The following is a 14,327-nucleotide window of genomic DNA, read 5'->3' as shown; positions in this document are numbered from 1 at the left end:
AATAATGGCAGGAGCTATGATTCTCATGTAAGTAGGAAAGAGTGAATTTGTGCTATTGGAGGAGAAAAGATTATTTAATTTTGTGAGGGCAAAATGATGCTATCAAAGTGCCAGGATAGGGCTGGAGCTACTGCACTTAGCTAGTGACTTACAGCTGTCTGTTCTGGATTGGGAATGTAGTTTAATGGCCATGGTAAAGTTAGCAGATAATATAGATTAAAATATTTTGTGATGCCATGTGAGTAGAATTCAAGTCTCCACTGGGGTAGAGACCTGTTTTGGAGTGATCAAGCATTTGTTCTCTGCTCTGGGCTTGTTTTTGAAGCTTATTGACGCTTGAGGAGATAACAAGCAGTACTGACAAACTCAACTGAAGAAAGAGTCCCTGGTTTATGTCCTGTAAGCTGTAGTCCCTTCACTATTCCCAACACACAATGGAGAGGTGGAGCAGAACAGAAGCACTTGAAAGTTCTGAGCTGTAGCAAGAGGTTACTTTTCATTGTCTAATGGCAAGGAGGAATGCAAGCATCTGTTTCATTACATCTAAGGAAAGTAATTCCCATGCTGCCTTGATAAATGAGACCATTGGTACCAGTCCTACAGCTATTTTTTTTTTTATAGTGCCCTTGAATTCAGAGGGGCAACATAGATTTGCAGAATTGGCTTCATAAAAAAAGAAACATTGGCCTTCTAGAGAGGGAACTAGCCTGAGAACTGCAGATCAGAGTTTGCTCCTCAGCTTTGCTGCGAACTTCTAGAGGATTGTTTAGGGCTTAATTTTCAGTGATACTTTGCTCCTTCAGCCTCTACTGGCTTTAACTGGAGGCATAGGTGTTTATTGCTCTTAAAATATCAGGTTGAACTTTCAGTTTGCTAATTTTCATGGCTGAAAAGTTTGATAGTTTCCTGGAGATTTGTGGGGTTGTTGGATTCAGTTGGGAATACCTTGAAACGTCAAGATGTTGGTAATTAAAATACTAACCAAAGTATTTGTCTGACTGTGTCTTATGCAAGGAGGAGTACGCTGCAGTCATTGCCTGCTGACAGTCACCAGTTTACAGCATCCTCCTGACCCCACACGAGGCAGTGGATCAAAAATTTTGCCTAGCAGGACAATTCAGCATCTTCCTCCTCCTTTCCTAGGGATTCCTGTAATCTGTGCAAATGAGTTTTCTGATAGCAATATCCAGTTCTTGGTTTACAGTTGTTTTGGAGTAACAGCAGGCTCTCCATCACATGAGCAGATAAGAATTGCAAGAATGACAAGCTGGATAAAATATCCTTACTATCAGTGTACCACCTGTGTACACTGACACCTTCCGCTATTGCAGTACAGGCTTCTGCCTCTTAGTCAGTGTTCAGACACAGAACTGATGTTCAGAAAATTAATTTATAAACTTAAGCATTTGATGTAAAGCTCCAACCAAATAAAACGGAGAAAAAAAAAGAAAGAAACACTTGAAAAGACCTAAACATTTTAAGCAGAAAAAGCTGTTCTGGAGGCATCTTCTTACTACTTTGAGGGGTAGACATTTGGCCACGTAGAGATACCTCTCAACAGCCACAAAATTAGGAAACATATGCTTTGAGAACATGTGCGTTAGAAATAGTCAATCTCAGATGGTTGCTTGTCTCATCAACACAATTCTAGGTGTTATCAAGACATCTGTACATAGTATAATTACTGCCTCGACCTCAGCAAAATTGCTGAAAGCTACAGCAAATAAACTCTACCCTTAAGAATTATACTTTATTAACCTGTCAGTTCTTCTTAAAAATAATGGGCAGTTCCAGGTAAAATTTGACATATTTCATTACGTGGTGTTATATGTCGCATATATCCTTTTTTATGGCACTGACTAAGATAAAATGGGAGCCCAGCGTATCCCACAGCAGTTAGATCACAGAAATTGCCGACTCTAATCTGTGTCTGTCAGTTGTAATGAATATTATGATGCCTTTGAACATGCAGGTTGACTCTTCACCAGATTAACTGGCTCAGTTTATGACCTGCAAACATGAATGAAAAATGTAGCCAAGTTGAAACTGAGCCCTCAATTAGCTTCTGCTACAAAAGTGAGACCAGATGGCCATTTGTTTACTAGAGGTGGTGTCAAGGAGAGACTTGGCTGCTTTGGACCCAACTTTAATTATTAATACATGGTTGGAAGTCTTCAAGACAAGCCTGTGTGGTTTTAGCACTAGATTTGGGCAGAACATCTCTCTGAACTATGAGATCATGTAATGTGCCCCCATGCCTTAAGTTGAACCAGTGTTGTCTGCCAACAGTGTCCTCTTGTCATTGTGGCATTTTTTACTTCCTATACTATCTCATCCATAAACTTGATGTCCTCTACCGCCGCTGCAACTTAGACTACATTGCTTGGTGTCTGTTCATTAAAGCAAAATGCTAATGTTTTGTTGTTCTGCAAATTTGGCTTTCCTGGCTCTGTTCCCCTCCCTGCCCCCAAGCACAAAACACGCTGGAGGAGGCATATCATCCAGTCTCGCCTGGGAGAAGAGAGCATCTTAAGCTGTGCTTGCAAAGCTGTTGGCTTCATTTAGAAATGTAGCTAGATGTTCAGGATGAATATTATCGCTCTGGTAAATGAGAATGGATTTATTTCTGAAAACCAACAACAGGGTGGGAGCTGTTTTCATGGAATTTTACATAATGCTTATATGCAAATACAGTATGCACCAGTGTTTGTATTTCTGGAGTATGTGTGTGCTGCTTTGTAATGGTTCCAGGCAGTTGTCAGATACCCACACAGTGTTGTATTTAAAATGATTCTGTAGTGGTCTCTGAGCAGTCATGCATTTCCTTCATCCTTGAAGTTCTCCTTAGATATGGTCAGAAATAGTGCAATCTTGTTTGTTTTCATTGCTTGCCATACTATTAAAAAGTAGGAAGTAGGTGTGCTAGAACAAACCTGCCAGCATTCCTCCTTTTGCTTGACCATCTAAAAAAATCCTTGGCTAATCCATATTAGAAGCCTTTCCTCTCCTTTAGAGCTCCTGGAGAAGACCAACCAAGAGGCGTGATACAGGGGCACCATAAGACTGCTTCATAGTTTGACCACAGTGGGTAACAAGATTCCTATTGTTTTGCCATTTTTGCTCCCTTCACCTCCAAAGTGAGGTTTGTGTAGAAAAGACAGCAGAGGACCCATTAGCCACAGATCTGAAGAAGCTCAGGCAACTCTGGGAGCTGTGTAGGGGATTAAGCCTTCACGTAGCTCCTGTGTGTTCAAACATTGACTTCAGCTTGCTCAGCTTCCTGCCTCAGCACACTGATCGTGATACGGAAGTATGACACAACCCACTCATCAAGAAAAGGGGGAATGGAAAACATTTAAACCTTATTTTCTACCTTGTAGGCATCAGTGGGGGTTGATGCTAGTGTGCTGCCCCTTCATCTGGACTGAGAGCAAAAGGCTTCATCTGTTGCTTTTAACAGTAAGATTGGCTGTGTAGGGAGTTCCTGGCACTCTTCATCTTTATGGTCAAATGGTACTCAAAAGTGTTTGCGGAGGATGGGGAAGGCTTTATTTTGAAAAGCTGCTGATGTTTTCTGTTGGTCATCCTGTGAAGCACAGAAGTGAGTACTTGGGGGAAGAGCTCATTCTGTACCACAAAGTTAAATCAGTGTTCACAGTGGTCTCGTCGAACAGAAGAGTTCCTTGTACCGAGGAAGTATCTCATCAGAGGAAGCCAGCACACTGATTTCTTTCCTATCCGTGCCAGTTTCTCGAGAATAAAACAAGTTGTTCTCACTCACTCTCAGGCTTACAATTAGGTACATTTATCCCGTGCAAAGCAATTCTGCCATGGAGCATGGAGTTCTTGCATCTCAGCTAAGGGACAAGGAACAAAGGATGCAAGCCTTCCTGCTCTTGGTTATATGAATCTGTGGTCCAGCAGCCTTGAACACTGAGATTCTAAAATGCAGTTAGTCACCTGCTCTGATGTTCTCAGCCACGCGGGATGTGGACTTTCAGCATCTGCTGTGTGTACAGAGGGGGGTGGAATATTTACAGTGCACACTTGAGAATGTTCTTAAGCTTACCAGCCATCAGCAGCAACTGACCCTTTATAATCACTAACAGCTTGGTAACTGAGGATTTTCAGAATCGTGTTTATGAAATAACTAGATTTTATGCCTTCCAGATTGATGATGATGATCTGAATCTGGTTTTGGCTTACTAATTTCTTTTTCTGTTTCTCTAGTGAAGCTGTGGTCTACCAACTTGGACAACTCAGTAGCAAGCATCGAGGCCAAGGCTAATGTGTGTTGTGTCAAATTCAGCCCCTCTTCTAGGTATCACCTAGCTTTTGGCTGTGCAGGTATGTAAAATGCTTTTTGGGCAAAGAGATACTGTTAACTTCCTTCCTTGTTTCTTATTCCCCTCGAAGACGTGAGGTTAGCTCCTGTGCCCAGGACTGGAATGTTAAAATGCTTCTGATTAAGACTTTCAAGTGTGCAGTCGCCCAGAAGACATCATAATACCCAAGTGTCAACTTCATTCTGCAGCCTGACTTTTTAATTTGGGTGCCTCTGTCATGAAAGCACGTCATCTGGTGTGTTTGAGATCACTAAGGCAACCAGGCAAAACTCAGCTTTGGAGTCTTGTAGCAAAGTTAATGTGTTAACGTGGTGATAGTTGTTCTTTCTGATTTATAGCATTGCTCTATAAATACTACAACGCCGTACTGGGGATTTTAACTGTTTTTACCTGAGGTGTGCTGTAAAGCAGTGGCTGTGCATGTTTCCCATAGATACAATCCTCATGGGTGGGCTTGTGTTGTCTTAGGTGGGGCAAAGCATCACTGTTAATGGGGGTTTTTAAGTAGTTGGTGGAGATGGCACGATGAGCCCTTTATTCACTCAGCTTAAATAGTTCTTGGTGATAATACAGAGATTTGAGAGCAGAGCAGGTATTGCTTTGGGAGAAAAGTGTATTATGCTATGCATGCAGCAACTGAAACTTGGAGATACCTATAAATGTTTAACCAACTCTGCATTTTCTTTCTCCTTGGGGAGTTTCAATGCACTTATAACTGGATGTTTTGACAACAGTTAGTATCTCTTCAGGAGATATGTTGATCATTCTTGCAACCAGTGGTTTGCCATTTCATTTAAGTGTTTCCATTTCCAGTCTGGTTCTACTTACATTGTGACTCTTAGGAGGAAAAAAAATAAATTTGCATTTTGATATACTGCAAAAAATGGGTTGAAGTTGGAGTGTAAAATATTGACTTGCTTGACAGGCATCTCACTGAAGTTTAGTGAATTGCATGCAAGAATAGAATTGAATTACAATACCTACGAGCAGCATTTGAATGAAAGGGGCTATCTGTGAAAGGCTCTAGGGAAAGATGGGAGCAACAGCTCCAAATAGATTAGGCACTGATTAAAATAGATGTGTAAAAGCACCATGAACAGAATTCTTCCTGATAAATCAGTAACTAAGATGCCTTTCCATCTGAAAGGCAGAGTGGGGATAAGGCACAGGTAAATCTATGAAGGCTTCTGGACCTGTAGGGCACATGGGGTGGAAGCAGACAGGAGTGGGTCTATCCATGCTCATGCCTGACAAACCACAATGGGCTTGTCTTCAACAAACGTGTTTTGGAAAGAAGCATTACTGAGGCTTTAAATGTCTACACGTGTGTTTTCATGATTTAGAGAATGCTGAGGGGTAAAATGGTATTTCCCCCCCAATGGTATTTGGGGGAAAAAGCATAGGAGGGAGAGAAGATATAATTTTGAAGTGTTTACATCTGCTTGATGCTTGGTAATTAAGTCTCTAAATAAAAATTAAAATGGATATTTAACTATGATTGCTGAAACAATTACATGGAGTAATTGAACTGATGGGAATGATTTCCCACAAAGGAATTCTAATTGATCTTTCAGCTATAAATGCATGTGAAAAAATGGCGTATGAAATTAAAAGAAATTCTGGAGTCTTGAAAGATGTTATTTTTGAATTCCTAAAAAAAATCAGAGCAAAGAAATGTTAGTGTCTGCTTTCATCGGGTTGAAGATGTCCCTGCTTATTGCAGGAGGAATGGGACAGATGACCTTTAAAGGTCCCTTCCAGCCCAAACCATGTGATTATTCTGTGATTCATATTCTGTGTAGTCGCAGTCCTATTTAATGTGTTATGATGCAGATAAAGGTTTTTTCTCCTTTATCTGTTTCAGCTAGTTGTGTTTACTAATTTCATTTGGTGTGTGGAAAAATCAATATAACTTTTTAATAGTGTACTTTGTCACGTGGGCTCTAAAATTAATAAGGGAAGAGTCAAAGCTGATTTCCTTGTAGTATTTAAAAAAAAAAAGGGGGAGTTGGGCACACTGATATGACCATTCTGTTTGCCCCCCATAGAAATAAAGATGAGCAGTGCAAAAGACTAACCAGTATTTCAGTCACCAGTGTAGTGGGCAGTTTTAGGAAGCTGTCCTATCTCTGCCTTGCCTAGTTCATGGACGCGGGGGATTTTCAGTTTTGAAAATTAATCTTTTGATTACTTTTTCAGTTATTTATTCAATAATGAGCAGAAAATTTCTAACATTGCACACAACACAATTTTGTACAGTATTTAGGCAGAAGGGGTGCTCCTGCATATAATCTGGTTTATTTGTTGATTTGATGGAACTTAATGCTCTGTATGTGTGTTTATGTTTGTGTGTATGTATTTGTAGCTTAAGACTTCATGAGATAAGCAATTGATGAAGCGGTTGATGTGGGGGAAAAGTATTTATACTTCATATTAGAGATATAAAAGGGGAAAGTAAATTGACTTAATATACCATTGTTAAATTATTAGACATACATGTTTCAGTCCCCCCCCACCTTTCTCTGTATGCGAAATAGCTCGCATGCCTTGCTTTAGCAATGCAATTTTGACTGCAGGCCTAACTTTTTTCAGTGTTAATACTTTGAGAGTATTTTTTTTCAATTTCCATTTCCCAGTGTTTTTATCTCTTAAGGATCTTTTTTAACCATCCATACAGCTGAAACACCTTCTCATAAGGTCTTGTTCTTTAAACTTTGCTTAAGGAAACATTTTCCTCTGCATTTGACAAATGTATCTTGTACACTTGCTTCTATCTATTCAGAATGCCTCATTGAAGTGGGTTTTCCTAATCTCTGTGAATTCCTGTGCTGGTTCCCCTTTTGCATTCTCCACAGAAATAGGATGGCTGTCTTAAGGACCTTTCTACCTTGTCTTCAGTTTACGTATCCCTTCTCATCTGTTGGTAAAATCTTGACTGTTGGCTCACCTTTGCCAGTGATGCTACATTGTTGTGCACAGGTGAAATATTCAGAGAGGTGTATCTGTGCTTTCTCTCACTTTCTCCAGTTTTAGAAGAACTCCCTTTTACAGAAAAATAAGAAGGAACATACCTAAAACTCCCATAGAGGTCTGCCAACATGTGGCATGAATTATGTGACTTGATGCAGTGGCCTCCTGAAGTGTTTTCATAGCCTTTTCTTTCCTTGTGTGCCTCTATCTGCTGAGGACCTCTGGCCCTCAAACCAGGGACTCATTGGTGGGGGGGTGTCACTTCTGCATGTCCAGTGCTGCTTGGCCCTCAGCCATACTGCAGTGGAGGTAGCCACAGTCACGTACCCGCAGCTTCGGGGCTCTGTGAGTAATCCTGAACGAGAGATCTTGGTTTTTTAAAAAGTATTTCCACCTACACTCAGCTATATTGTCAAATAAAGAGTGAACCGAAGGACTGAGGTGGTGGATTTTGAAGCAAGGCCAGGCTGCAAACTCTGTGGCACAGTCAATTAAATGGGAGTTACTGCTCCAGCAGCTTTGGCTGTGATTTTTCTCCCTAATGAGACTATGCTGCATCTGCTGGCTGCTGTTTGTATCACACTGCTCCTCCTTTGAGGAGAACATCTCTTTCCCCGTTGTGCTGAGTTCCTCTGCAAGTCCCTGCACATCACTGGTAGTAGAAGAAGAATATGAAGCGACTGCCTTGAGTGATGTCTCCTGAAAAGGACATGATGTGGGTTGGAATTAGGATTTATCTGGATTTCCTGGTCAAACCCTCTGTATTTTGGTACACCCGTTGGTAAACATGAATAGTGGTCATGGAAGGAATCGCTGTGACACTTTGGTTTAGATACAGCTATGGTCAAAAGTGTTGTTAGACTGTGTATTTCCATATGGAGCGCTTTCCCTTAGCAGGGAGTACTGGGTTGGCTTTAGGTGCCATAGAAAACCATGCTTTAGTTGCCACTATAGAAGCAAATCCCAGGATTACCATCTAATACAGATGATAGATTTGTTTCTTTTTTGGGCTCTTCACTCTGAAAGGTTTTAGATGACAAAAAGATCATTTTGGTAGCTTAAAACAGAACAAATGAGCAATAAACTGGCAATAGAGCCTATAGAAGAGAGGCACGGGTGTTAGGGTTGGGAAATAATTCTCTTAAAATCAGACAGGCACTTCAGGTGAGAGGGAATCCAGTGCGTCTGGCTGCAGCCTGATAAAATCTGTTGCAGTGACGAGGGCACTTAAAGAAGAAAAGATCCCTTTTGTCTGTTACTTTAATAAAATATTCTATTTGCATGCTTACTGAGTTGAAACATTGGGCAGTATAAACTGTAATCACTGCCGAATACAAAATCAGGTAATTTTGTGATCTTTTCCTCTTTTTAAAAATAGATAGGGTTTTATCCTGAAATTAGCTATATAAATCATGACTGAAGTTGTTATTATTCTGCCTCAGCAATAGCATTGATGCCCTCCAACTCATATATTTTCTAGCAGTACCATTTCCCTGCTTTAAAAAAAAAAAAACAAAGGCTGGAAATGCATGCAGTTTGCAGCTTGATGTCCAGGTTGTGCAGTCTGGGTGAGATCAGACCGTCTGCTAATTCTAGTGAGCTAAGCATAGCTATTGATAGTAGTGATGCTTTATTCCCAGCAGCTGTAATACTGTCAGCAGCTACCATTGACCTTTTATTTCCCATATATTATGCAGAGATCGTGTCATAAAAACTTCAGATTCCTGAGTTCTTACACCAGATGCATCATCCTCTCGCATGCTATATTTTTTCCATGTAGGACTCACAAATCCAGCAGGTTGAGTTGGCGGATAAGAGTGTTCCTCAAGGCTGCAGAGATGCAGGACAGAGACTACCTGCTCTCCAGGAGCTTCACAAAATAAGTGGAAGCAGCAGACAAGTACAGACAGACAGTGGAGAGCAACAGAACAACTGCAGCCTGGTCAAAGCTTAAGGTTTTGCTGGGTTAGTTTTAATCTTGATCAGGTCTCCAAACCACTTCACTGCATTGTCACAAACTCTTGACAGTGTGGGTTCCGATGAAGTGACCAGGGCAGGAGTAGGGATATTGTACTCCCTCCTAAACATTCCCGGTTTTGCTTTTTTATTTCTTCTTTCATACTGGTGATTGTGTGGCCACAGCTGAATTGCCTTTTTTCTGGATCAGCTCGTACCCTGATCTAGAGCGCCAGTGCCATCCCCAAGACAGGCTTTTGGCAGCCTGAATCGAGATCAGTGTTAGCTGCCAAGGGGCAAATCCTCACTGAACGTGAGGTCTCCTCCCAGTGCTAAAGTTTCTTCCCTTTTTGCCTGCTCTGTATGTCCTCTTTATTCCCTTTTCTACTTGTACAGTGACGCTGAGCAAGAGCACTTCCCAAGAAAGTGCTTTTTCTTCAAAGATGGCTTTGCCCTTCCCCAGCAGGTTTTGCATGGGTTTTACATGCTTTTTAAAGATCTTCCATGTGTGCTGTCTTCAACAGTAGAATGGCTTTGAAAACTGCCGCCTCTTTCATTTTTGAATGACCACAAAACTAACAATACCGATCCACAGCGTGCAGCATGCCAAAGGACTCCTGTTGCTATGTCAACAGCTTTGTTTTCATTTGCAACTATTTACCCACCCCTTAAGATCTTTGCATAACCCTGATGCACTCAGTTCAAGGTCACAAGTGGCTTCTTTATCAGCATCGTTGAGTTTTGCTAATATACCTGATGTCCAAGCAGGATCACTTTGGAGACCATCCTTGTCCAGTGAAATATTGATTTTTCTGCTGCAGTAAGTGAAGCAGTGATTTTTCCAAACATCTCTCTATAGAGCTAGCCTTTCATGCTGCCTCAGATCTGAGTGACTTGCCTGGCTTGTTACTCAGCTCAGAAGAATGATGTGATATTAATGACCAAGAAGGTAGTGTGCCTCTTTGGAAGAGAATTAATGTTTTCCAGCCGAAAGCAAGATCTTACCTTAATAGATTCTCATGGGTAAGTACTCCGCTCTATTGAAAGCCTGCAGTGACTCAGAAAGAATCTATTTGTGTGAATATATGACATGTTTAGGGTGGAGTTAGGCAGCTTCTTTGGGCTTAAGCTACAAAATTATCTTTAGCATACGAATTGAGTGTGATATTCAAAGGCACAGACAGAGCTTAGACATTCCTTTCAAGCCTGTGGAAAAACTTCACAGCAGTGCTCAAAACTCAGCCTTTATGAAATCTGTATGGCACACAGCAGTCCAGGACTTGCCTGTTTTTTGTATTGGGCCTTACCTGCAGGGTGTCTTTTCTTTTTGTGGGTATTCAATAATCTTCCTCTAGTCCATGGTCTCTGAGGCTATTGGCAGGGGAAGTAGGGGACAAGGTCCATGTTTTGGAAGTGCACACCTGTCACCTTATAATTTAAACTAATTCCAGAATTCATTGCAAATGTTCCATTTGAAGCCTTTGAAAGTATCCACAGCACTGCAATCAGTTGATGGTTGGAGGAATCTGTATTTTTGCCCAGTGTGGTTGTGATTATACTTCTGTCTCGACAGTACTTATGGTGGGGGAAGCACTGAGCTTAGTAGATTGTTTAGGTTAGAACACTGCTTTAAAGATTTAACTTAAGTTATCCCTCTTCTTGGATGCTGCAGTGTAACTGAAAGTGAAGTATCAAACTGTACCTCCTGCTGTCCTGGTGAAGACAATCTTTCTGGCACTGGCAGGTAGATCACATTCTGCTTTTGCTCAGGACTGACAAGCAGAACTGCAGCTATGCCATGTTATTTAAGCCTACGTTGTTTGCAGTTAAGCTGACTTGCCTATATCTGCACATCAGAGATGCTCCCAGATCAGCCAGACACTGCACAGTGTCATCCTGCCTTGCTGCAACTGCTTCCTAGGAAAACATGAAGGGACATGAAACCACTCATAGGCATGCAGGTTGTGTGCAAATTTCACCTAAGCTTCAGGGAAAAAAAAGCCTATATTACTTTTCTAGTTGCACAGAAAAAGTAGTCTCTGATTTGTGTTGGATAAAGCATTTGCAATGGGTAGTGAGAAACAATATAAATACCTTTTGGGAATTTCCAAACTTTGTCCTAGAGATCATCACACTTCAGTAACAAGTGAATGAATAAAATGAACTTGAAAAGCTCCATTTGATTCTCTGGAGAAAAGGATAAATCTGTCATTAGCAGAAATGAGTGTGCTAATTGTTTGCTTAAATATTCTTTTCCCCAACATTTTGTCTTGCAACTTATGTAAAAGTCATTTAGTCAATGTTACAAAATTCAAATTAAAATTTAAATGAGCCTTGAAATTCGGGAACAAAATAGGCAACTCCAATATTCATCTTTTCCTCAGAATGCCAGATTGCTCTTTCTACTAGTTGTTGCTCTGTTCCTTGGAGTTTAATCCTTTGCAGCCTATGCAGTTTCCAAAGCTGCAGCTTTTCTGGTAGCTCATTTAAAGGAATTGCTTGTTGGAATGACATTGTCTGTAATGGCTTCCTGCGCTATCTCCTGTTCAGACTGCTGCGCAGATGAACTGTTCCAGTGTTTTATTTAGGTACTGTGCATGTATAGGCTTCTATAACATACACTACTCTTACCATGCAAACTGGTGAAGATTGCCACATTGTGTAGGAAAATCTGTAACCTACAAATCCATTGTGAACTCTCATCTCAAAGTCATCTTTCCCTAGTATCTGAACATCTAAGCATTCCACTTGTTTTTAGGAGAGATGTTTTTGAATAATTGGACTAAGTTGAGAGGAGTTCCTCTAAAGAGGCATTGTTAGCCATCTGAATCTCAAGAAGATAACAAAAGTAAGACTGTAGATGCATGCAAACCTAGTCCGTCTTCACATGGCTGATTTAACTGCGTAGCTAGCGTACATTGCTGCTTTTCCATATTGGATACCTGTGTATTACTGTGTACTTTCCCGTGCTTATTTCCTTGTCTGCATAAGCCACTAGACTCTTGGGGTTTTGGTTTAAGCACCTGTATCAAACTTGAATATTAGCAGTTGTGTGACTGTATTTAATATCTGCCATCTCTTCTAGTGGAGCCTGCTTTGAGGGCAATTTAGGTAATTAATCAGATCACCATCTCCAGAATGTAGTCAAAGGCGGCTTGTATCTCCTCAAGCTAGTAAAGCAAAATGTAATTATGGACCAAAATTAGCTTTAACTGATAATTTGCCAAACTGGGGCCCTCAGCTGCATATTGTAATGCATATGGCAGCAGCCTGCACTTTCCCTAGAGCCAGTTTGAGTGCTCTGAAGCCTGTTTGGTTCTTTTTGTAGGATGTTTGCTGCTATGACAAAAACCTTAAAGGTGTTGCTTCATAAATCTTAGGATTTAGGAGCTGTTGCTCCTAAAATCTTGGGGGGGGATGTTCCTCTTAATATCTACATTTCTTAATATCTTAAGCCCTAGTCTGCCTGATCTTGACCTCTTGGAGCACGTGGTCCCTAGAAGTCTGACTGTGCTGCCCTTTCCCTTCGTCACAGCTTCATGACCTGCAGAACCTTGAGTCATTCAAGAACCAGAGCTGACACGGGTTTGCAGTAAGAACAAATACTGTATGCAGTAAGTGTTTTGAATTGGGAGAGATCTGTTCAGCAAATGAGGTAGTATTTTTTTTTTTACTTCGATAAATGTATCCAGCAGCCATTGTACAAATAAGATTCCTGATGTTCATTTGAGAAGTTTCAGATCTTCAGAGACCTAGTCCTTTTAGACAGCATGAGTTGAAGCATGGCTGTTCTTCACATGTTCTTCATGTCTTGAGACTCATTTTGGACTTTGGCATATGTGCTCTATTGCATGTAGGATTGTAGATGTTACATAGTCAAGCAGAAAGGTTGGATTAAGAGTCTGAACAGTACATAATTTTGTGTCTGAAAGAAAAATAATTCTTCCAAAAGCTGCAGTTTGTTACTGCTATTATCTTCATTGATTTTGTAACATTAGTAAATCTTCCTTATATGTACTGAATATATTTTGTTTTTCCAACAGTCTGATAGAAGGCAAACTTTGAATTGCACAAAAACAGCTATCCCTTATTCCTGTGAGAAATCTCTGTGGCTCTTTAAAACCATAAAAGTCAAAGTTTCAAAAGAGTTCTAGAGAAATCTGTTTTGCTTCCCCCTCCCATAAGAGCCCTTTTCTCAACTGATTAAGATCTCTAATGTTTTATGTCTCCTCCTTCTCTCCTTAATACAAGACAAGTTATTTAGGGTGGAGGTTTTATGGGCTGCTGTGTCAAAAGCTTTAGACAAGTCAGTTAAAAATGTCCCCAGTGTGTAAAGACAGTTATCCATAACCTGCCAAATGTCATCTGTAACTTCAAGCCATAGGGAATCTGTCAAATACAAAGGTTAAAAACCCAGTTGGCGGTTCCCATCAAGGCTGCTGTTCTCTTCATCTGTTCAGCAGAGGGAGATATAGATCTTTAGTGAAATGCTAGTGTTGATATACATTTAGGAAAAAAAAAAGTACATTTGATGTTAGTAAAAGGTGGAAGTCACTGGCTGAAGCAGAGTATAGTCTTCCCTGATGAGCTCTGTCAAAATACTTCAAGTGCTAACCTGAAACCCTCTGCTGTCACGTTCCTGAACCTTGCCTTCATAGAAGGTAAAGGTAGAAGGTGCTCATGGTGCTGTTGGTTTTCCCAGAGATTTAACTGAGGCTACCAGACATGTGTAATCTAACCTCAGCTCTCTTCAGTTCCATTTTCATGGAGCAGACTTTTCTCGTATTGCTTCCTTTGTCATCTGATCTGCTAAACAGAAGATTGTTAGACATTTTCCTTCTCAAAGCTGTGCTCTTCCTTCATTTAAACAAAAAGCTGCACTGCATTTGTGTTGGATTCTCTAAATATGATTTTTGGAGGTGATGGCCCGTTATCTGTATTGCAGATGAGGGAAATGAGATTGAGTTGTCATCCATAAATACCCATGTGCCTTCCTCTGCTTTAGAAAATTCCTTTTTATCTCCTCGCTAACATGGCAGGGTCTGTGGTTTTCTC

General features: G+C 40.7%; 1 protein-coding gene across 7 annotated transcripts in view; it reads left to right on the top strand.

Annotated features, from left to right (window-relative positions):
• COP1 (COP1 E3 ubiquitin ligase) overlaps positions 1-14,327 on the top strand; it is a 127,221-nt gene that overhangs the window by 65,340 nt on the left and 47,554 nt on the right. For 4 of the 7 annotated variants that reach the window (XM_086753764.1, XM_086753763.1, XM_086753767.1 and 1 more), the window contains exon 15: positions 4,231-4,347. The exons of 1 other annotated variant lie outside the window; for it this stretch is intronic. In XM_086753764.1, the coding sequence (XP_086609890.1) occupies positions 4,231-4,347 (117 nt within the window). Of the gene's footprint in view, positions 1-4,230; positions 4,348-12,727; positions 12,887-14,327 lie in introns of all 7 variants that reach the window. 2 more of the 7 variants (XR_015259229.1, XR_015259230.1) reach the window with 2 other exon arrangements.

Source organism: Chlamydotis macqueenii, chromosome 8, assembly GCF_036417535.1.
Source record: "Chlamydotis macqueenii isolate bChlMac1 chromosome 8, bChlMac1.mat, whole genome shotgun sequence".
Taxonomy (NCBI): Eukaryota; Metazoa; Chordata; class Aves; order Otidiformes; family Otididae; genus Chlamydotis; species Chlamydotis macqueenii.
Note: the sequence above shows the minus strand (reverse complement) of the source record. Positions and strands in the feature narration are given on the sequence as shown.